Source organism: Diospyros lotus, chromosome 12 (genome assembly GCF_014633365.1).
Source record: "Diospyros lotus cultivar Yz01 chromosome 12, ASM1463336v1, whole genome shotgun sequence".
In the NCBI taxonomy this organism is placed as follows: Eukaryota; Viridiplantae; Streptophyta; class Magnoliopsida; order Ericales; family Ebenaceae; genus Diospyros; species Diospyros lotus.
The window spans coordinates 35,308,538-35,332,811 of record NC_068349.1 but is presented as its reverse complement, the minus strand read 5'-3'; the positions used below and the strand labels follow the sequence as shown (position 1 = coordinate 35,332,811).

General features: G+C 33.7%; 1 protein-coding gene across 2 annotated transcripts; it reads right to left on the bottom strand.

The window, feature by feature from the left end:
- Window positions 1-12,880: 12,880 nt before the first annotated feature.
- On the bottom strand, window positions 12,881-14,751 carry LOC127813999 (zinc finger protein ZAT9-like). 2 transcript variants are annotated; one of them, XM_052355203.1, is made up of 2 exons: window positions 13,452-14,751; window positions 12,881-13,346 (listed from the first exon to the last, which is right to left on the bottom strand). In XM_052355203.1, exon 1 carries the CDS (start codon window positions 14,429-14,431, stop codon window positions 13,463-13,465), a length of 969 nt encoding a protein of 322 aa, XP_052211163.1. In that variant the 5' UTR covers window positions 14,432-14,751; the 3' UTR covers window positions 12,881-13,346; window positions 13,452-13,462. The 2 variants fall into 2 exon arrangements, with proteins under 2 accessions (XP_052211163.1, XP_052211164.1); XM_052355204.1 differs by having other exon boundaries at window positions 12,881-13,228.
- Between the last annotated feature and the right edge of the window lie 9,523 nt (window positions 14,752-24,274).

Sequence of the window (24,274 nt, the reverse complement as noted above, 5' to 3'; positions counted from 1 at the left end):
CCTTGATACATTTTCGTCGTTCCAGCATGTATAGTATAGGGAGAACGATGAGCTTCCTCTAGGATCCTCTGCTTGATGTCCTTGTCATTTGGCACACAAATCCGTCCATGGAACAATAGCAGACCGTCGTCTCTCTGGCTATACCCTAATGGTCCAAACCTCTCCATGTCAACCATGATCTCGCCAAGCTCCACATCTTGACACTATCGATCTTGAATACGATCCTCTAGATCTGATGGACACTCATGGCAGTACAATAAAGGGTAGGATTATCCGGTGCCACTGAGATGGTAAGGTCACTCATCTGCTTCAATAAGAACCACTCTTGCACCATCATAACTGCAACTGATGCTCCACGGAGACTTAAAGCGTCTGCTACCACATTAGCTTTACTTGAGTGATAGAGGATCTAACAGTCATAGTCTTTGAGCAGCTCCAACCAACGGCGTTGTCTCATATTGAGTTCCTTCTACGAAAAGAGGTACTTAAGGCTCTTGTGATCGGTGTATATCTGGACTCTCTCACCATAAAGATAATGCCTCCAAATCTTTAAAGTAAACACTACGGCCGTTAACTCCAAATCATGGGAGGATAATTCTCTTTGTGCCTCTTCAACTGTCTGGACGCATAAGCATTCACTCGGTCATCCTGCATCAAAATGCACCCTAGCTCTACATATGACGCATCACTATATATAGTAAATAACTCATCACTCTTGGGTATCGTTAATACTGGCACCGAAGTCAAACGCTACTTCAATTCTTGGAAGGATCTTTCACAAGACTCCTACCAAATAAATCTGATGCATTTCCTTGTCAACTTTGTCATTGGAGATGCCAATCGCATAAAGCCTTCTATGAACCGTCGATAATACATGACAAGACCAAGAAAACTCTGAATCTCTGTCACTGTCATCAACCTCAGCCAATCTATCACGACTCTGGTCTTCTTTGGATCTACTGAGATACCCTCACTGAGACCATGTGTCCCAAGAATACAATTCAGGTCTGCCAAAACTCACACTTAGAGAACTTTGCATACAACTACTCTTCCCTGAGCTTATGCAAAACCATCCCCAGATGCACTTCGTGTATCTTACGGCTCGATGAGTAGACTAGGATGTCGTCAATAAAAACTATTACAAAGGAATCCAGATACTCCTTGAACATCCGATTCATCAAGTCCATAAATACTGCAGGGCATTGGTCAGTCCAAATGGCATGACCACAAACTCATAATGCCCGTAACGTGTATGAAATGCTGTCTTCGCAATATCTTTATCTCTTATCCGCACCTGATGATAACCTGACCACAAGTCTATCTTGGAGAACATCGACGCACCATGTAATTGATCCAGTAAATCATCCACACGAGGTAGGGGGTACTTATTCTTAACTGTAACCTGATTAAGCTATCGGTAATCTATGCACAGTCGCATAGACCCATCATTCTTATGCACAAATAATACTGAGGCTCCCCATGGCGATGTGCTTTGTTGGATAAAACCCCTATCCAAAAGATCTTGCAGCTGTACCTTGAGTTCCTTTAGTTCATTAGCAGGCATTCGATAAGGAGTCTTGGAAACGGGCTGTGTACCTGGTATCAGATCGATTGCAAAATCAATCTCCAGTGCGACAGTAGTCCTGACAGCTTATCTGGGAACATGTCTGGAAAGTCTCGCACCATAGGGTAGGCAGTCAACTTTTTTTTCTCCCCAACTACCACAGTCACAAATACAAAATATGCTTCACACCCTCGTCATATAAGTCTCTCAGCTTACATAATTGATATCATCGACGTAGTCACCATTGGCTTCACACCCCGGTATATAACAACTGGTCTCCTAGGGTACTCAAACGAAATCACCTTCCGCCAACAATCAACTTAAGCATAATACCGTGAGAGCCAATCCATACCCAATAGCAAATCAAAATCCTAAATAGGCAGAACAATAAGATCCCCTAAAAATACCTAATCATGAATCCCTATCTCACAATCCCTGGCCATTTCACTCTCCAACAATACCATCCCTCCAGGTGTCACAATAGACAAATCATATGGCAATGGGCTACACGAGATCGAGATCTTATGCAATACATAGGGTGCTATAAAAGAGTGCATAGAACCTGTATCAAATAAAGCACGCACATCATGGCCATGGAAAGAAAAGATTCCTTGCACCATGTCGCTGCCCTCAACCGCCTCAACTGCTGTCACTACAAATGCCTTCCCCTGCATCTGTGGCCTATCTGCCCTAGGCGTTGTGCCGCCGGTAGGGGTAATGGTGCTACTGGTTCATGTGCCCTCGATGTAGTCTGCCTCTGGGCTAGCCTGGGTCCTGCTCCTCTAGTCTGCAATCCTCCCACCTGCGCTGGTTGTGTGCACACATTCGCCCGATAGCCTCTCTATCCACAACGAAAGCAAATGATGTCCTGACTTGCAGCTGGTCTAGGTCCCTATGGACAATCACTTCTCAGATGCCCTGGCTGACCACATCGGTAGCACACATCCCGGCGCATATCAAGATACCATCCCTGATGCCTTTGTCCACACTGCCTGCATGGTGGAAATCCCCCTGAACTCTTGCTAGAGCCTGCATCCCATTTCCTTTTCTTGCTATTGCCTCCTACTCCCTTCACCACTGACTGATCCGATCGGGTCTCCAATCGGTTCCGCTCAACTGCATGAGCTCGCTGGACAGCGATAGGAAAATCTAGTGCCTCAATGCCAGCCATAGCATGGCGAATCTCAGCTCGTAACCCCCTCTAGAACTTGCTAACTTTACGAAACTTAGGGGTTCCCAACTCCGGGGCATAGCGTGATAAAGCCACAAACTCTGTCTCGTACTGAGTGACAGTCTTGTTCCCTTGTTACAATTTAATGAATTCAAATACTTTCTACTCTCGGACCCAAGAAGGGACATAAGTCTCATTGAATGATGCTACAAACTGTGCCCATGTTGGCCCCCTATCACCAAATTGCTGCCTGGTAGTCTCCCAGCAGCGCTCAACATCTCCTCATAGAAGAAAAGTACCTAACCGAACCCTCTATGCCTCTGCACAACCCATTGATCTCAGGTGCTTCTCTACTGCCAACAGCCAGTCCTCTGCCTCTGTCGCGTCTACACCTCCTCTAAACTCTGGCGGGCATAATGCCATGAAATCCTAAAGTAGTGCAGCACCAGAACTATTATTTGCCCTCTGTGTACCTGAGTGTGATGCATGGGCCGTATTGTTCCCACTGTCATGATTATGCTCCTGCTGTAACTGCGATACCGCCAATACATCCACGACCCATAAAATGCCTACCAATGTATCCTGTATATCCGAAGGCCTTAGCTTTCGCTCACCTCCTACACCTGTCGATTCCTCAAGAGTAGGGACAAGATGTCCTCGACCTCGCACTGGCGGTCGACCACGACCTCGTCCGTGGCATGCATCCATATTCCTACATAACCAAGAATAATTAGAACACATTTCGAAATTAAAGGCACGACCTAACACCCTAACTCTACCTAACAGTCGTGGTGTACAGGCACTCGTCCCCTAAAATTGACTCAACGACGCTCTGATACCAACAATATAAACATCTCCGCCCGAATATTCCAACCACCCGGACTACTCGAATGGGAGAGCTTACGGAAGGGAAAAGATTGAAATACAAAATGGGGGTTACCCTGCCTCGTAGAATAGATCCTTGGACTTTTTTTGTTCAAAAGCGGTAAAAATTATACAAACTGCAACATCGTATAATTTGCCCAAAATTAATAAAATTGGACCCTAAATGAAATTTCAACCGTACAGAATTTATTACTCAGCATCTTGAATTACCTGGTATCCTCAGACTGCGATTAAAAGTGAGATTTCCCAAAAATAATCCCAATTTTCCTCTCTTCTTCACTGCTCACACATACTGTCGCTGCTCCAATTTAATTCTGCTTGGCTGCCGATTTAATACTTCAATTGGCTGTTTAATGTGTTGATTAGTGGCTTAAAAGCCACAAAAAATTTACAAGGCCATGGCGCGCCACGTGGGTAGCAGAAGTTGCCTCCTCTCTCTCCATACGGCGTCGTTTGGCGCCCTCAATTGGTTGGAAATAATTTTCAGCAAAATTAGCAAACAACCCCCCTCCCCATGCTCAATCACGCAACCTTCCTTCCTTCTTGCGTGCGCCTGCCATCTCAGCTAGCTTCTCTTTAATTAAACATGTGCATACCTTTAATTTTAAATGGTAACTTGAAACTACTCCTATGGAAATTAACATTCCAACACTTACGCTCACCCCTCCAATCCATTAGTCTTATTATTATTATTATTATCCCCTTTACATTAAATTAACACATTAAACTACTAATTAAATTAAACTACGATTTACAGGTCGTTACACATTCCAACCTTATCTTGATACTCTCTTATCTTGCTCATTTTAACAAAATGCTAGCTTAAGGTAATGTTTATTAACTAAGATACAGATTGAAAAATATAAGATAGAGAAAGCATTCTAGACTTTTGTCATTTCCAATATGTTTACTAAACTTATCTAGCAATTCTTGAAAAGAAAGAAGTCTCGTGATTTCTTATCTAACATTTTTCAGATATACTTATTTCTCCCCATTCCCTCCGGATAAGCATATCTTGGACCTTACATATAAGAAAAAATAACGCATATATCTTTCAGTGCATTTTAAAAAAATTACAAACATTTTGATAAAAATCTTAAAATATTTCCTAATTTTATCTTAACTATTCTATATTTTGATCAGAAAAGTATTCTAACTTTATCTTAATGATTTTAACAAACGCTACATAAAAAGATAAAAAATAAAAAATCGAAATAAAGTGTAAATTAAAAAAACATAAAAAAATTTCTTTGCTCATGGACATAGGTTATTTGTCCAACCACATTAACTTTAATCTCTTGCATGTGTTATATATTTATTTTTGTGTTTATTTGGCACTAACTGGTGTCGGATCTGATAACACAAGCAGCCATATCAGAGTTGGTTTCCTAATAGTAAGGAAAAAAAATTATGGTGACAAAAGACAAAATGTCATAATATAGTTTTAGATAAATTAACTGCAAACTTTATATTTTACCAAATATGTCTAAGAAATTCTCTAAATTAGTCACCATTCCATTACTAATGTGAGCGTCAAATAAATTGGCCATAAATATTTTGTCTTTGGCTCGAAAACCCTTTAAACTCTATTTTTCACCAAATCAATCTCTAATCTATTTTAAAATGGTCAAGAAAGAAACGATACTAACTAAATTAATTAGAGTTAAAAATATCTTAATATTTATTTAATTTAGTTTAATTAATATCATTTTTTTTACTGAGAGAGTGTCTTACCACTTCGAGAAAGTGTAGAGACAATGTGACAAAAAAATAAAGTTCTCCGAATATTTGCATCAAAGTTTAAGAAATATATGGTCAATTTAGATTCAAAATGTGAGGAATATTTCATATATTTATGCTAAATTTTAAGAATATCACATATAATTATCTTAAAGATATTTATTAATTAAATATTTTATTTTCTTTCTCAATGCCTATAAATTAAGAAGAAACAACATTCTTGTGCCATTGATGTTAAGAAGGTTACAAATATATTATTTGTATCCTTTTGGCTTTGAACCAAGCAAGACTAGAGGTATATAGGGGTCTAACCCTTAGATTTTAGGGTAGCCTTAACCCTTCTTTCTCTGTTTTTCAGGGGATACCACCCCAAATGATACTGACTAAATTATTGTTGCCAACCCTCTTGTGGCATGGCAGAGCCAACTATCATTGTATTATACAAATGTATTAGTGACGAAAATCAGTGTCATTAGTGACAAAATAGTTACGAATTTAAAAATAGCAAAAAAGGCTTATAGTTTTTAAGTAAGGTTAATATCATTTAGGATGTAGTGAAAAAGTATTTTAGATTCATAAAATTTGAACCCAAAAGCTTAATCTCGCATGTTATGTTTTTAGGTTTTTTTAGATCTAATTGTATTTCCGCATTACATAAATTTGAGTATAGTGAAATAGTCGAATTATGTTTCTTTGGCCGACCAAATGTCATTGACCATGGCTCCATAATGTTCGGGGCTTATTCATCGATTAGGATAATTTTTATTATTCTTATTGGTTTATTGATATATCGATTATGGGTGCAAGTACATATTTTCGAAATGACTTATTCTTAATATTTTTAACTTGTCACTTAAAAAGGGGTAAAATTAGCCCTTTGATAATAGGACACATACAATTATAGTCGAATCTCACGAATTTTCAACTAAAAAATCTACTGAAAATCCATTAATTAATTATTTTGAGCCAAAAAATAAATATCTATATAAAAAAGGAAAAAAAAAATTATATCCTTGATATTTAGACTACGAGCAAATAGTAGTTTAGAAATTCTAAAAAAATAACGATCCCCCTTAACTGTATAAATCTTATTATATTAACTTTCTGTGTCGTTACTTAACCTTAGTTAAATTTCTCATCTTGTGTACTTGACTCTTTCTTGCCTCTCTCTCTCGACCAACACTTTGTATCTCATCTTCTTCTTTGACAATAATCACAACAACAATGACAAAGACTTTCTCCTTCTTACTCCTTCCTTTTTCTCTTTCATTTTCTGTATCCTCGTGTTCATCATGATAAATGATTTGCTGATAATGGGTTCATGATAAACCTATTCTTATCACGATTTGATGAATCCAACGATGGATTTTGACAATTAATTTGTATCTCTTTCGCTTTGTTACTTTTTCTTCGTTCTCTCATAAATCTCTCAAGCAAAGTTTACATCATTTTTTAAGTAAGACAAACTCTTATAATGATGAGTTTTTATTATAATTTATTCTAAAGACAAATTGCTACTAATTTCAAAGGAATATATAAATAGAACAAAGAATTAATTTTGATTAAATATTTTATTTGGATAAATAGTGGGAAGAGCAAGAACATAGCCCTTAGCATGATGAGGCATTTCAAGGAAGTTAGCAAGCAATAATCATTGAGCCCATCCACCCACTATTATGTGTTTCCTTGTGAATCACTTAATTAGTCAGTCCTATCACACCACAATTAATAATGATTTCAATGTATAAATTCATAGACTTCAGCTCCAAAAGTGACACTTTGAGAAATCCAGTTTGGCAATGACTATGGATAATTAATTAATGATAATAATATTGTGTTGCTCACTACATTCAATATGGTTTAAGGGTTTTGGTTTTTTTTTTTTTTCTTAATTTTATTTTGGGTAATGTATAAGTAGGGTGTACAAATGATTGGTTGGGTTACCGAACTGACTGAAGTGCAATAATTGAAAAAATCAAAGTGGGCTAAAAAATGAACCGAACTGACTGAATAAACCAAAAAATTGAACAAATTGTAAAAATCGAACCGATTGAATAAATCGAATAAATACAAAAAAAATTGAACAAAATTGAATAAACTAAAGACCAAACAAGTTGAAAAAAATCAAAAAAAAAATGAATAATCCACAAAATCGAAGAAATCAATTCAACTAGAAACCACCCAAAAAATCGAAAAACCGAATGGATTGGAGAGGATAATGGAGAATAAGCTGCAATCTTCTAAAACTATAGCAAAATCAACTACAGTTTACAAATTAGGAAAAGTTGAACCTAAAACAAGCATGATATTATTTTGTAGTCTACAGGAACATATATTAGGATAAGCTGAACCTAAAACATGCATTCTGAGCATATATTAGGTTAATTGGTAAAACAACTACAGGAAGCATTCAGTGAAAACTAACTACAAGATGCATTCAGTGATTTCACCATAGCAAAATCAGCTACAGTTGAAAAATTAAAATCCTAACTGAAACTCACCTCTATGGGTCACCAGTGGATCGGTTGCTAGTCGTAAGCCGGAGAAGGGGAAAGCGGAATGAAAGGAAGGTCGAAGGCGAAGTGGACTCAGATGAGTCGGTTCACTATTTGGGTCGACAAGAGATGGGGACTATGATTGTTGGTTGAAGGTTGATGATGAAGGGGAAGGCAGAATAGAAGGAGTGTCGATTAGCCGAAGATGATGTGAGACGAGGACAACGGTTGTTGATCAAAGGCCAACGGCAAAGGGGAAAGTGGAACGGAAGGAACAAGGAAGGTCAATTGGCTAAAGGTGATGCGAGACGAGAACGACAACCTTCGATCGACGACCGATGATAAAAGAGAAGGTGGTGAGAGGCAAAAAGTTGAAAACTCAAAGGCAATAGTGAAGGTGAAGGTGGAGGGGTTAGGGTTAGGGTTGGATTCTCTGACTTCTTTTATTTTCTTTCTTCTTCTTCAAAGTGTGAGGCAGGCCAAAAATGACGTCATTTTTCTAACCACAAAAATTATGTCATTTTAAAGTTCGATCAGTTTGATTATTTTCAACAAAAAAATCAAACTGAAACCGATTAATAAAATTTTTTTAAAAATTAACCAAACAAAATTGAATTTAAAAAAAAATTCAAATCAAACCGCCGGTTCGATTCGGTTATTTCGATTAGATTGAAATTTTGTACACCCCTATGTATAAGCAGAGTAAATGTGTCTTATTTTTAGATAAAGTATATTTATTATATTTTATTTTAAATTTAAAAATATTTTATTAATTTATGATAAATGCATCATATTTTATAACATTTTATCAATTAATAAAATTGTTTTGAAATTAAAATTAAGTGTAATAAATATATTTTATTTCAAAAAAAGAGAGTAAATTTGGAATTTAGGGTTTAGGTGTCTTAAGTTTAGGGTTTAAGATAGAATAAATTTACTGTACCTTAGCCATTGTCAGTTGCCTTTTTAGATAGTATGAATTTACTGTCTGGGCAATATTAATGAATGCCCTTAATCCATTAAGGTGCAAAAAATACACTAAAAAGGGTTTAACACTTATGGTAATTGGTAAAATTTATTGAAACATGATATATTTAATACCAAACAACAAAAAGATATACACTAAAAATAATGTATAATAAATATATTTCATATAAAAATAGGTACATTTATTATACCTTAACGAATGTTCTAAATACTATCTTTAGGGCAATAGTACCAATCGACGAAAAATATTTAGACTTGAAAGCAATGTGAAATAAATATATCTCATTTAAAAATAAGATAGCACGTATCGTTTTAAATAATGTAAATTCATTATAACTTGTTTCTGACTATAACGCACTCAAACTCTTAGGTTGCGTTCTCTTTGTTGTTTTTAAGTCATTTTTAGTTTTCGATTTTCTAAAATAATGAAAAAGCGTTCCCTTTATTATTTTTAAAAATGCATTTTTGAAAATAAAAAAAATGTAAAGAAAACTCAAAACAATAAAAAATTATTTTGAGTGTTTTCATCCAAAACAAACTCTAAACTCAAAACACATTTATTTATTTATTTATTCATATTTTATTATTATAATGAGAAAAAATATTACAAAATTCATTAATTTTAAAATGTATATATATTTTTAATAATATATTAACATTAAATATTTCTAATTTACTGAATACTCAAATTTATTGAATAAAATATTATTAAAAATTTATTTTCAAAATTTCAAAGAGAACGTGTTTTCTAATTTTCTGTTTTGAGAAATAGTTTTTCAAAATCATAAAGAGAACACGTTTTCAATTTTCTAAAAACAAACTATCAAAACAAAAAACTGAAAATAAATTTAAAATTCAAAATTAAAAATTGAAAAGTAAAGAGAACGCAATCTTATTGATTGAAAATAAATTTATCATATTTAATAATATTTTATTTAATTAATAAGAATATTTTGTAATTAAAATAAATATGTAAATGCTTAATCAATCTCAATTACCGATTTAAAATTAAAACAAGTGTAAAAATTAAGATATAGATATAAGACTTATTTAAAAATTTGTCATTTCCACTTGTTAAATGAACCATGATTTATAGGCCTAGACTGAACCATCATTACTTAAGAAATTTATTCTGGTACCAAACTTTAGGTGGAATTAACCATTCTTTTCTACGCCTTTTGTCACGCATTCTTAGAAAGTTTGAGCATGACATTTTTGACCTCAAGAAATGCATGACTTCGTTGCAATGTCCTAAAAATTTATTGTTAGAAAAAAGAGGTCCAATTCAATCATTAAGTATTAGTAAATTTATTTTATTTTTAAATAAAGTATGTTGGTTTAAATTTTAAAATAATTTTATTAATCGACCACGATAATGATTTTAGAACTAATCATCACACGTTGACATCAGCATTCATACCTCCAAGACTATACCTACAAGAGAGACACAATGTCTTGGTATTTTGATCCCGGGAACTATACCTTAGAGGTTGTATAAGTCGAGGTTAGGTTCTTTAGTTTGGCTTTTGACGTTAAAGTCAATAAAAAAAAATATGGGTATGTATCTATAAAGATAAGAGTTAAAATGAACTCGTAGTCAAATATCATAATTGTGAGAAAGTCCTTACTTTCAGTGTAAAATGTGAAATTCTTTATCTTAAGGGTTCCCACACATTGTCTCATGCACGTGGGAGGGGTTAATCATGATACACGACAGTGTATCAGGTAAGAGACACAGTGCATGGTGTCTACAAAGAGCCACTCTCATAGAAGGTGAAATTCCCACACTACAACTACTATGACTCGAATCTACATTCTTGAGTGCAATCTATTACCTGAGAACCAACCGTATTACGCACGTGGAAGCAAAAAAGTCCTTACCTTTTTATAGGTTAACTAGAGGCGGGGTACTTAAAATGAGCTTTGAGATCCGTAAGTTTGTGTCTCGTGGATTTGGGAGAATCTCCTTGACCTTGATTTGGTATTTCGATTTTAATATTAATTATAACTAATTTTTAATTCTATTTGATCTACTTTCGGTCCAAGTCTGAAAATAGTTATTAAATATTAGTAATAATATATTTTAGTTTCAACTTATAATAACAAATAATGCTAATGATAATTAAAATAAAAAAAATAATACATAATATATTTTTTAAAATTTTACATTGAAAAAAAATAGAGAGTATGAACGAGTTTGGATTGTTCCGATCTCAACCCCAACTAATTTGATTTTCTATCCAAAATCTTTAGAAATTTTGATTCCCATATGGAGCAAATGAACACCCCTACCTATACATTAATATTAAACTAGAAGCATTCATTTTTAAGGACTTTTTTCCTTCTTAGCTAATTAGTTCTTTATTGAAGAGAATCGTGATATTTAATTTAAAATTAAATCATAATTTATAAATAAAATAATATAAAACTCTCGTCCGACCTTTACGCTAAAACATACACATTTTAGATGTATGAATATATTATTGGATCATGATATTTGGTTCGATCTCAAATAAAAAATTATTGTCCTCTAACTAAATTATTTTTTTCACATTATTTAACAACGATTCTTAAGTTAGTTTAGTTACACGTAGTACTATAAAAGAATATTGTCTTACTAAGTAGAATCGGCTAACTCATGAATAATACTATATAAACAAAAATTATTTAGATAAAAAAATTATTTATCATTAACTATATTCTATTTACTCTAATAAAAAATAATTAACACATAATAATTACAAAAATATCTAAGTATCATCACTTTGGAGATGTGAATCAATGTTAGCTGCTCTGTACCATTCATGAAAAGACTAAAAAGCCACTACTATTGTCCAGGCAGGCAGGCAGGCCTGTTTAGTCAACTCTCTTTTTAAATACAAATAAGCTTTTGAGTAGCACCATGCAATTCAAAAGATAATTCTCACCCAACTATTTGACACAACAAGACTTAAATTTACTATTCCTTTTGATTATAAAAATATCACTAACACATGACCAAAAATCACTTATCCAAAAATTAGTTGTTTTTTTTTTTTATAAAAATCGTAGTTGAACATTTGAACTGGTCGAACGAATCGATCAGATTTTGTTTTTAAATGGTAGAAATTTAAGATCGAGATATAAAGAGTTGAAAATGTCTACTATTTACATACCATCCGTCATTTTGGTTCAACTATGAGACCGTGATCGTCTCTCTTTTCGATCGATTAGAGAGTGTGCTTTCAACACATTACTTTTCTGAATTTGCAATATCTTTTATGGTTTCTTGTCGAAGCTAGCAAGTTGAATGAGCACAAATCTTAATTCCTCTTGCTGAAATCATCAAGTAGATGAATTCCAGACACATTTAGAAAAGAAAATCTCCAGAATGAGGGAAAATGTTCTGAAGAGATCAATGGAAACATTGGAAAGGAGGAGTGCCATTTATTATGGCATTCAATGAATGTGGCCAAAATTTTCTGGCAAACCAAACAATCAATATTCCCTCAGCAAAACAAAGGATGCTTCTGACCTCTCTCTGTCTCTCTCCCCCTTCTTTTCCAAATTTTTCCCATAGTATAGAAGGAATTGATGGGTAACTTACAGTGTGCCAGAGAGGGTATTTTTGTCATTTACTATTCAGATCTTTAAGTAAAGCTTACAACAGTCACAGGCATGGACATGGGAGGCTGAACACAACTGTAAGAGGAAAGATCAGAGTGCAAGAAAAAAAAAAACGAAGGGGAAAGATCAGAGTCTAAGGAAAAAAAAAAAAAGAAAGGAAATTATTTGGTGACATTATTGCATCATCGAAGCAATTGAAAAGACAATAATACCCTTATTCCAAATACAAGGGCATTGAGGGAGAAAAACCCCAAAAAAAAAAAAAACACCCTCCTAGTACCCTTCTTCCTGGGTCTTAGGGTACTTTTGCGGAAGACATTGCTGGAGAAAGAAGGGCATTAGGGTATTTTTTGCTAAATAATTCTCTTAAATTGATATAGTATATATAAATTTATACTAACTTTTATTTAAAATAAATAATAAATCTACTCATTATTATTAATTTTAAATAATATTATTGTAAATTTATGTATGATAGATGAAAGATTATTTGTGAATGTTAAGCAACAGAAGGTACAGAAGCAATGAGTTCTTCTTCTGTTCCAAGTTCAACAACTAGACAGAAGCTACAGAAGCAGTGGTGGAGACAGGTGGAAGTTGCTTTCTTTGCAACTAAAATATTCATATCTTGATCAACTTCTCTCCTGAATATGCATTTCTCTTTATGAACATGAGATGAGAGATGCAACTGTGGAAGCAGTTGGCTGAAGAACAGCTGGCCGGAAACTCTGAAGTATGAACAGCAAGTAGCCATGAGCAACAATGCAGAGCTCTTCTTCACTGTAACAATAAATGGTAATTCTTCATATATTAAGCAGCAAAGCAATTATGGAGTGGATTTGGCGATGAAATGAGCCTTTCTGCTTTCCTCTATTAATGGATGTTCTAAATCAGCTGGCTGTTACAATAACAGAGGACGTAATTCAAAAGAAACTAATCAAAATGGCCAAAGCATCGATCGAGAACAGCAAGAAAAATTTTCCTTTTTCCTTTTCTTTGTTACCTGTGAATCTATTATTTTCTGGGAAAACGCTTGATGGGGTTGACGAACTCGGCATCGGAAACCGCCGAGAGGTCGATTTGGCTGAGATCGTCGTCGTCAATGGGGGCCGGGAGGTTAAGATCGATCAAGCTTTCGCCGAATCTGGGTGTTTGTTTCCTGGGAAAATTAGTAACAGTCGAAGATGATCCAATTACGTGCGATCTCTTGTGCCCGCCCAGAGCTTGCCCCGAGGAGAAAACTCTGAAACATACGGGGCATTCATGGATGTGAACGCCGTTATTCTCTCCTTTCGATTGTTGCTGAGTTTGAGCGGTAGCATTGTTGTTGCCGTTAATTCTGGCCTTTCTGTGGCTGGCTCTGTGGCCTCCAAGAGCTTGATAAGATCGGAAAACTTTGAAGCAAGTTTCACACTTGTATTTCCCTTTGACCCGAGCTTTGACCCGCCGGAACTCGCCGGACTCCACTTCCCGGGGGCCGCGCATCCACTTATTATCCCTCGACAGCATCATCAGACAGTAGGCCACGTCTTCCTCCGGCGACGCATCGGAGATTGAGCTGGCCGGCTCCGGCTCGGCCTCCGGCGCCCAGAAAGGCTCAATCTTGCCCGATTTTCGGATTCTTTCGGATCGTCGCCGAATCGGGTTCTTCGAAGACTCGGTCTCGCTCTCCCGGTCTTGAAGCACGACCGACGTCGAGCCTACGAACGAGAATTCCGGATCCACCACCCGGATGCTCTTCTTGGGATTCTCTCTCAACCCGTAACCAAGCAACTCTTTCACTTCATCTTCCTCATCTTCGGAAAACGAAGACTCAATATCTTCGCCATTGTTGCCCAATTCTTCTTCTTCTTCCTCCTCCTCCTCTTCTTCTTCTTCTAGTTTTTTCGAACAGAGATTCATCAAGTGAGATCTCATGTGCCCGCCCAGAGCTCTTCCATTCGCGAAGCTTCTCAAGCAGAGCTTGCACCTGTGCTTATCCATGCCGGCCAAACAAACCAACCCAGAAACAGGAACCTTCTTCTCTGCCTCTGCAATGGCTTCCGATTCCGGGAGCTTTTTGTTCTGGTTTGGGAGAAGAAGAGTGGAAGAGAGAGTGGGAGCTAAAGGAGTAGGTGACAAGCATTCCTCCACCAATAGATATATACGAAAACGCGATACAATTCGTGGGAATTCGCTAAGGAATTTTGGGATTTCATTTGCAGTAATTTTGGATGTAAAACCAAAACGGCAAATAAGGCAGCATTAAAGAGAAATTAATTAAAAGGCTTGTGCATGAAGAAGGGGGAGCTGTAGAGCATTCAAAGGCCTCTTACCCGTCGTGCGTATTTATTCCCCCCCCCCCCCTCCCTTTCTCGAATTTCCAAAACTACCCTTTTCTCACCTCAAAATCAATTTTTATTCCTTCTTCCTTCCTTTGCCCCAGACCAGAAAGCGTAGGGTTCAATCAATTCAGCCTTCCGGAAGTTGTTAACTGCCCAAAAGTTAAATATTTAGAGAAATAATTGCCGGGGTAGTTTGGTAATTTAAGAGGATGGCCGGGGGGGGGTGGTGGGGGTGTCACAGGAATCAAACAGGTGGTGGCCTGGCCTGGATTGGCTTGGCTTGTTCAAGTCAAGAGAACTGCTGGGTTTGTTGCAACGACGGTTCCCCCTACACCCACCTGCCTGTCACCCAAATCAACATACGGCCCAATTAGAACGCCAAGACCAAACCCATTATCAAGTGAAGATTTTTGGTTCAATTTTATGGGTTTTTTTATTTATGAAATGGGTAAAAAGTAAAATTAAAAAAAAAAAAAAGAGGTGAAAATTTGAAACCTAGAAGCGTGTTGAGAAATAATAAAGATTATTATTATTATTATTAAGGAAATTGGAAAAAAAAAAAAAAAAAAAGGTAAAGATGTAGGCAATAGTTTTGGATCTGTGTGTGGAAATGAAAGGTGGGGAATGAGTGGGAAACTAACGTCCCTCCGAGACTGCAATGCAGTTTCCAGTGGGAAGTAAATGCCGTTTTGTTAGGGGGATTCGGTAGACCCATTCGTCCCATTCTCAATTCCCTTTCTTCTCCACCATTTTGGTCCTCATATCACCTTTTCCTCCTTTTGTTTTATCATTCTATTCTATTTATTCATTCATTTATTTAAAAAAACAAAATATTTTGTCCGCTTTGACTTAGATCCGACCGTCTCCAAAAGATTTTTTTTGTGAAAATGTAAAAGCGACATTATTATAAGTCATGATTTTACTCTTAATTGAACTGAGTCGATATATAATTTTTAATCAATAAAGAATTGTTACTTATGAATAAAAAGTCAAGAGTCATTTTTAAGATAATATCCCAATAGAGATATATAGCATGGCCCCTATTTGTTAGAATACCATACCTACATACTCTATTGTACACACGACTCATTTCGAATCGGGACAAAGTCAAGATTAGTGTTGGAGAAAGACAATTTCACATTAGTATAAGTTAAATGATAAGTTATGATTTTATAAGGAAATCGTTGCTCTCATATGTGAAAGTCTTTTTAGGACAAAAATTATGTGATTTTATCATCCACGCTTATTAGTTGAAGTCATTTTCTTTAAGAGTGAGTAATATTTGGGTTAAACCGAAATAATTAAACTAAATCGATCGAAATTGCTAGTTAAATGTAAATATTTGAACTGAACCAACAGAAATTGCTAGTTCAATTTTGTTCAAACTATAAATCGGTTAGATTCGTTTTCTAATTTTGGTAATTTTGGTTATTTTAGTTCAGTTCGATTAAATTTTTATATTAATTATAAACAAAACTCCAAAATAATTGAACAGGCCCAATTGTCAAAAACAATGTTGTTTTGTACTTTGTCATTTTAATTTTTTGGATTTTTTTTTAATTTTTTAATTCTTCAATTTATTCAATTTAAAAATCTATTTAATCAGTTTATTTCAATTTTTAATACAAATTTGACTATTCAATTTAAATAAATCGATCATTCAATAATCAAATTGATCAAATTCTCGTTCTTAATTTTTCTGACCTCATTTATTGGTTCGTTTATTATCATGTTTAAATTTGTTTTATTTAATAAAGGGATCTCCATACAAATTTTAGCACGTTTATAAACAAATATTTGTTTATATGAGGTTTAAATTGATTTGACCGGTAGGGTTTTGATAGGAATTTGCTCCATTAGCTTGTTTGACTGTCTTATAAAAGTAACTGCCTAATTAAAAATTAATTATTTATTGACAATAAGTCTGTTAAAAAACTGGGAGTTAGCAAAAAAAAAAAACAATCAAACCGCTTAAATCGATCAAACTATTTAGACTGAAATTGCTAAATCTTAATCTCTTCAAGTAGTGCAGACGATTCATTGCAAATATTTATAAGTTTGGAATATTACAAATTCGTGAGTTCGAATGTATCTGAATATAAAATTGTACAATTACTTGGTCTATGGTCTATCTGAGGGTTAGGCTCTAAGTTTTTATTTGTAACGAATTTATCCGTTTATTTAGGATTGTGAAGCAGACGAATCGTAAATTTTAAAAAAGATGAGACAGATTTGATCTGAAAATTACTCGTAATAGAAGAACTCCTCAAGTTTGATATAATTAAAATATTGTCAATTTCTTTACTTTACTCTTAATTGAAAATAAAAATATCGTTATTTTTTGGTATATTTTCTATTTTTCTTATTAATTATTACTAATTGTTAAAATAAAAATCGCCTTTAAAATGGTTGGAGATGGTTCACCTTTTAGTTCCAGAAATTTGATCGCAGCCGTACATTCCCATCTCGATTCGGTTGTTGTGATATCTGGCACCCAAGGTCCACAATCCAGCAGTGCACGCAGAGGCACTTGAACGTGCCCCGAGCAGTTGAACTGAACCCACAGGAGAATCGGATCGGTTCGGTTCGGTTCGGATCATTGAGGTGATAGAACGGGTGGTCCAATCAGAAAAGAGAGAGTCCTCGTCCTCGAGGCGCCGTACTTTCTCTACTCCTTTCCACGTACTTACAAACTTCCATCCAATAACGAACGCCTGGGATTCAATCACATGCAGCCGGCCTCACCCACTTCACCATACGCCATCTATGAAAATATGGATAATGTTAATACATGTTGTAGGAGTGCCATTTTGTTCACCCCCTTTAACGGGGGTTAAAATAATCCCGTGAAAAGCTAATGTTCCTTTCCTTTTCTTTTTGCTTCTGTTTCTTCTCTCTCCTCCCTGCTTCTCTCTTATTCTTCAAGTCTCCCCTTTTCTTCTCCTCTCTCTCCCATTTTTTCTTGTTCTCCAACTAGCCTCGTGTTGCCATCGTCGTAGCCTTTTCTCGCTCATCGACCGCCTTGCCCCGCCGACCACGAGGCGGTGACATGATGTAGCAACGAGGCGATACAGAGGTGCTACGAGGCATAGCAGAAGCGAGGCAAAAAGCAACGAGACGGGGAGATGCAGTGAAAGGCGAAAAGAAGGTTGGCGACGATGAGAGCAAAGGAAAGGGAGAAAGGAGAGAGGGGGAAACATTGGGAGAAAACTCCCCCAAAATGACCTTTTAACCCCCTCAACTAACATGGTAAAGTTACCCCGTTAAAGGAGGTGAACAAATTCGCACCCATGTTATAGGGCATTTATTAAAGATTTCTAAATTCATATTGTTTTATACTAAAAATATGGTTTTACACACTTGCTTAGTTTATTATAGTATACATCTAATCAATGTAAATATAGAATAGACAAATATAAGAGTGTCACACTAAATATCACTCTTTTTAAGTGTCTAAGTAGCATACATGTATTTTTATGTTTAGTTTTATCCTTGAATGCAATCCTAAACTTATTGTTGTTTTAAATATATCATTGAACCATGTAAAATCACTCTATTTAAACACTTGTTTAGCAAATGATTCACGTCATCAACACATGGCGTGATAAATAAATGCAAAAACTTTGTTGACTTGACACTGTAAGTAGTCTATTTTATAAGATTTTTAATTGAAATGCTATACGCTCTTAAGTTTTAATGTCTTTAAAGTTTCCAAAACAATGTTAATTAGCCAAGTACGATGGAAAATTAAATTTAGTGAAATAGAGATGAGAATGTGAGACTATCTCCAAAGTGAATATTTTCATATTGAAAATGGACGAGAGAGAGAGAGATAGAGAGAAAGCGATGATAAAGAATGCTATGAAATAAAATAGGAGCAAAAAATATAAGTTTATTTTTAATTTAGAAAAAATTCACATATGTAAGTTTTTATTCATGTCACTCTTAGGCTAGCTTAAGAGGATCCTAAGTCATTATTAATTTAGGAATGCTTTAAAATATAATAAAATTTTTTTATTATTTTTAATTTTATATAATAGACAAGACTGACTTTTGAAAACATTTTAGGACCCCTCTTTTTGGGGGCTTAGGCATAAGCCTAAGTGGCCCTGCCCTTCAGCCAAACTTGTTCGCTCCTCTCGCAAGCATGTGTTATTTATATGTCGGTTGTCGCACTAGTTAGGTGTTTAAATAGAATGATTTTGCAGTTCATGAACAAATTTGAAATAATAATAAATTTAGAGTTTCACAAGAAAAAAAATATAAAAGTTTAAAAGCAAAAATATGCATTTGGCTGTGAAAATTTAAGAGAGTAATGGATAAGATTCAATAAATACACTTTATTTTTAAATAAGGTACACTAATATTTATCTTATTTTTAGTCTCTACACATAATTTCATTAGTTAATAATAAATATATTATATTTTAAAATATTTAATCAAAAGGTAATGTCGCTGTATTTTTAACATCCAAACAATGTGACTGATTAATGATAAAAGCATTGCGCATTAAAATATTTAATTAACCAATCAAATTGTTTAGATGTTGAAAATAAAATATAATAAATATAATTTATTTAAAAAATAAGGTGCACTTATTGTCTTTTAATCATTGCCCTTAGAACAAAGGTTAGTGGTACCCTTAAACAAATAATACAATTATTTAAAATAAAAAATAAAATATAATAAATACACATTATTTAAAATTAAAATACACTTATTACATTCTAAGCATTGTGCACTAATTAACATTACCCATTAACACTGCTAATAAAATGATAACATGAGTATGTAATTGGTGTCAAAATTACATACTCAATATATCAATATATTATTGTTATTTAAGTATCAAAATTAAATATACAAATAGCATCTCCATAATTTTATACGATAATATAATGTTTATTAACCAGGATATGGACCAGAAAAAATGGGATTTGAAAAGGATTCTAGACAAAAATATTTTTTATTGTATTTATTAAATTTATCTAACAATTTATTAAAACGAAATCATATGACTTATTATTTGAGATTTTACATATAAATTTATCTGAATGTGAAAAAGATAAAATTTATTTAGGTAGCGTTTGTTAAAATAAGCAAGATAAGAAAGTATTAAGATAAGTCCGAAATGATTTTCGGACCAAGATATGAAATGATCAAGATAAAATTGAGAAACATTCTAAGATTTTTATCAAACTGTTTGTTAAATTCTTTGGAATGCATTAGAGGACACAAGTGTCATTTTTTTTCTTATATATAGAGACCAAGATATGCTTATCTTGAGGGGGAAGAGAGATATACATATTTTGAAAAATCAAGATAAGATATCATTAATGATTTTTTTAAGAAATGATCAGATAAGGTTAATAAACATGTTGGAAATAATAGAAGTTCGGGATGTATCCCATATCTTGATTTTTTCACCCCATATCTTGATTAACAAACGCCCCTTAACAAATAACTTATATACCCCTATCTCATAAAAGTATAATTCTCATTTCAAAAAATTTAACAAGTAATCTGATAGAAATCGTAGAATATTTTTCAAATTTATCTTGACTATTTCATATCTTGATTCGAAAAATATTTTAACATTATTTTGATATAATCTTGTGTTACTTATTTTAACTAACGCTACCCGATTAAAATTACCGATAATGTTGAATTAAATTGTTTTGTCAAGGAGAAAATAATAAAGATTGTGCTCCATTGCCACCAATACGAGGCTCTTTATAATGAAGATCCAACAACCACTTCCCATCTTGTATTACAAGTCCAAACCCACCCACTAATCCTCCAAAGTGATCATGCGCTACTGTTTAATTTCTCTTTCTTTAGCCTAAATCATTAATCATCCATCCAATAAGAGAGAGAGAGAGAGAGAGTCAACGGACGCCGGATGTCTCTTTCTCCGTTCTAAAGGTGGGAAGCCGGTGATCCCTCACCTTCAAGTAGAATCTTCTTTGCCCATTGCCTCCCTTTCAAAGGCTTCACTTTGGAAGTAAAGTGGCTCTTTCTACTGATTAAGTAAAGAGAAATCACACACTCACATATGTATACATGTGTGTGTGTTTCCTTTGGGCTTGATCTTCGCACCGAATTCATGCTTAAGAGTGATGATGGTAATGTTTGTAAATTGGGTTAATTGCATCCCTACTTTGGGAGCAAAAAGTGAAATCTTTTATCCTTGAGATCCCGCAATTTAGTTCTAAGATTTCTGCAGGATGATTAAATCATAGAATTCAGAATCAAGGTTTGAACACTAGATCAACAACTGACTATATAGCAGTCAACAGTGCAAAGTCTCTTTGAGAGCAAATATTGCAAATCCTCAACCGTTGAGCTATGCCCATAGGAGTTAACTAAGCCCCACTTGTTTGTGGGAGGAGTGAGGTTTAAGTCTCATCTATTAAAATAAATAAATAAAACTTAATTCTTTGAACTTGACTCAACTATAAGGGCGTGTTTGATAGTCAATTTTTTTTATGAAAAAAGCAAAATTTCTACCCAATTTCTAACTTGTGCATTATTTGACAGTCATTCTTTTTCAAGAAAATCATTTTCCTTGCAATGGTCACGTGAGGGCATTTTCCTTCAAATCATAAAAATCAAATTCCTCGGGGGGAGGAGATGGAATTTTCTTAACAATTAAAAAGTGCAAGTGGGCGGCTGTTGTGATGAGCAAGAAGGGCAGGCTGGGGGATATTTAATAAATATAAATATATAAATATATGTATAAAAAGTGAATATGCCAAAAATTATATATAAATTATTTCTTTGGAAAACAAAAAGAAAATTAATTTTGTAGTTTTATTTTTTTGAGAAAATAATTTAATTAATTTAAAATATATTATTATTTTAATTTTTTTGTATAAGATTTAATATTTTTTAATACATTTTCATTATTGAATTCCATGAAAAATGTGTCATTTTTCATAAAAAAAATAATGCCTTTCAAACACGAAATGCCAAGAAAATAATTAAATTCTATGAAAAATATTATCAATCAAACACTAAAAGATGGAAAATAATATCATTTTACAGGTAAAAAATTATACCAATCAAACAATTCAAACTTTCAATTTCCAATAATTCATTTTTCCTGCAATTCAATTTCTTAAAATTCATTTTATTTTCACTCAAATTCCACCCTTGCAATCAAACGCACCCTAAGAGTTCACCTAAAGGGGGCCAAGTTTGGCTCTGAACGGGTTGGGCTTGATAAAAGTTTATCGAGTTAGGTTGGTTTTAAAATATTTTTAAATATAATTTAAAAAATTATATTTATTTATTTAATGACAACAATATGAAATATTTTTAAAAATACAAATTCTTGTTAAAATTTGGTAGTTAAGAGTTTAAAAATTAAAATTTTTATCTCTTAACAAATAGTTTTTAATTTATAATTTTTAATGTTTTAATTACACCCTTTAAACTATTATAAATTTTATAAATATTTAAATTGATGACATTTAAGAAAACCCAAGTGATCTGTGTTCTTTGGTTTTGAGTTTGAACTCATGTTGAGTTGAGGTCATCAATTAAATTGATGTACTCAATTTATATTAAGTGTATTAAAGGCTGTATATAGTGATTAATTTGAGTATTTTGATGTGTTAGTTAATTCAAATATTTATAAAATAATTATAATCGAAACTCAATTTAATTTCACTAATTTACCAAGTAATTAGTTATTAGATTTTAATTTTAATAAATTTTTATTTTTGTTATAATTCAATTTCTCTTTTATTTTTTCATCAAATTCTACAAACGAAAACTACTATGATATACATTAATATACATATCAAAATTACTTAATTGTGAGGTTTACGTTAATTTTAATAGTAATCGATTTTGGGGTTTATAATGAAGCATGTAACACTGATTTTCTTTAAAAGAATTTGATGAAAAATTAAAAGAAGAATTGAATTACAACAATTAATATTTAGTAATAATAATGACAAAAATTAAAATGCAATAATTAATTTATTGCAAAATATAAAATTCAAAATTAATAATATAATTTATCTAATATTATGTGACCAAATCCATATTTTTATCCTTGTATTTTTATTTTCTTTGATGTGACCATTTAAATTTTTTTATTATTTTCATTATACTCTGAAACTTGATTTTTGAGTCAATTTAACTCCTGTACTTTGATTTTCTTTTCGTGTGCTAACCCAAATTTATCGTTGTTTTGATTACACCACTAGATCTATATTTTCGAGTCAATTTAACTCTTGTACTTTTATGTGTAAAAAAAAATAGTAAAGTGAAATAACAAAGTACACGTCACACTATGTTCATGTCAAAGTACAATGATTAAATTTACTAAAAAATGTAGGTAAATTGAAACAATAAAAAATTCAAGTCGTCACGCGAATAAAAATCGATATATAAGAGTTAAATTGACTAAAAAATGCAAGTTTAACGGTGTCATGAAAATAAAGAAAAATTAGAATGGCCAAACTAACAAATCGTAAAAACTATAAAAGGAAAAATATAGATTTTCCATTATTATGTAATCAAAATACAAATACGTGCATACATATATATATGTACATACACAAGCACGTGCATACACACACATATATACAAGCACGTGCACATACGTACATATATGTATATACATATATATAATTAATTTTTAAACAATATTTTATAATGCAAGCAAATAATAATACCAATAAATAAGATAGAAAGTAATTTTCGACATAATTAAGAGTGAATAATAAGTGGCCATTTTAGGGGCTAAGCGTTGAGCAATGCAATTATAGCAAATGAGTTGCCCTTTCCAATTTTAGGTTGCTGCCATTGAAGCTTAGAATGGTTATTAATTAACAGATCGAGCATATATATATATATTATAGATGGATTAATGGACAAGATTAGTGCAGAGATTGAAGGCAGGTTGAACCAACCGACAAAGAAGGGGAAGCAATGGTTAGCTTAGCTTTCATGGCTTGGAAATGAAGGGATATGAATGGATTTGGCAGTTAAGACAAGTTTGAACCACTACTCTTTTGTCTTTAGAATATTTGTACTGTCCAGTCAGTGTCTGGATGGACGGAAAAAGCTCCTCACTCACTCCCTCCACCGCCTCCGGCAGTCCAATCCATATATAAGTGGCTTTGATTGACGGCGGCGCCACCACCCCTCCTTCCAATTTAATCAAGGGGACTGTGGAAAAAGTCCACCACGCCCTTGTCTTCCTCCCACTTGTCATTCTCTCTCTCTCTCTGAACTAAAGACTAGGACTAGTCCTTGTCTCTTCACCATACAACCATCAAACTTGTTCTACTACAAGAACAATTTACCCCACCCCTTCCATTTCGATCCATCTCTTTTCGTTAATTAATCTTCACGATCTCTCTCAGTTGTGCATTCATGCAAGTTTCATCAATCTATCAATGTTATTTTTTTGTTTTTGTTTAGTTTTTTCAAATTTGAAAATTTAATTCTATCTACGTACGTACCCACATATATGGCTGCCTTT

Coding starts and splice junctions, on each gene's coding strand:
- LOC127813999 (XM_052355203.1), bottom strand. CDS start 14,431: ATGGATAAGCACAGGTGCAAGCTCTGCTTGAGAAGCTTCGCGAATGGA.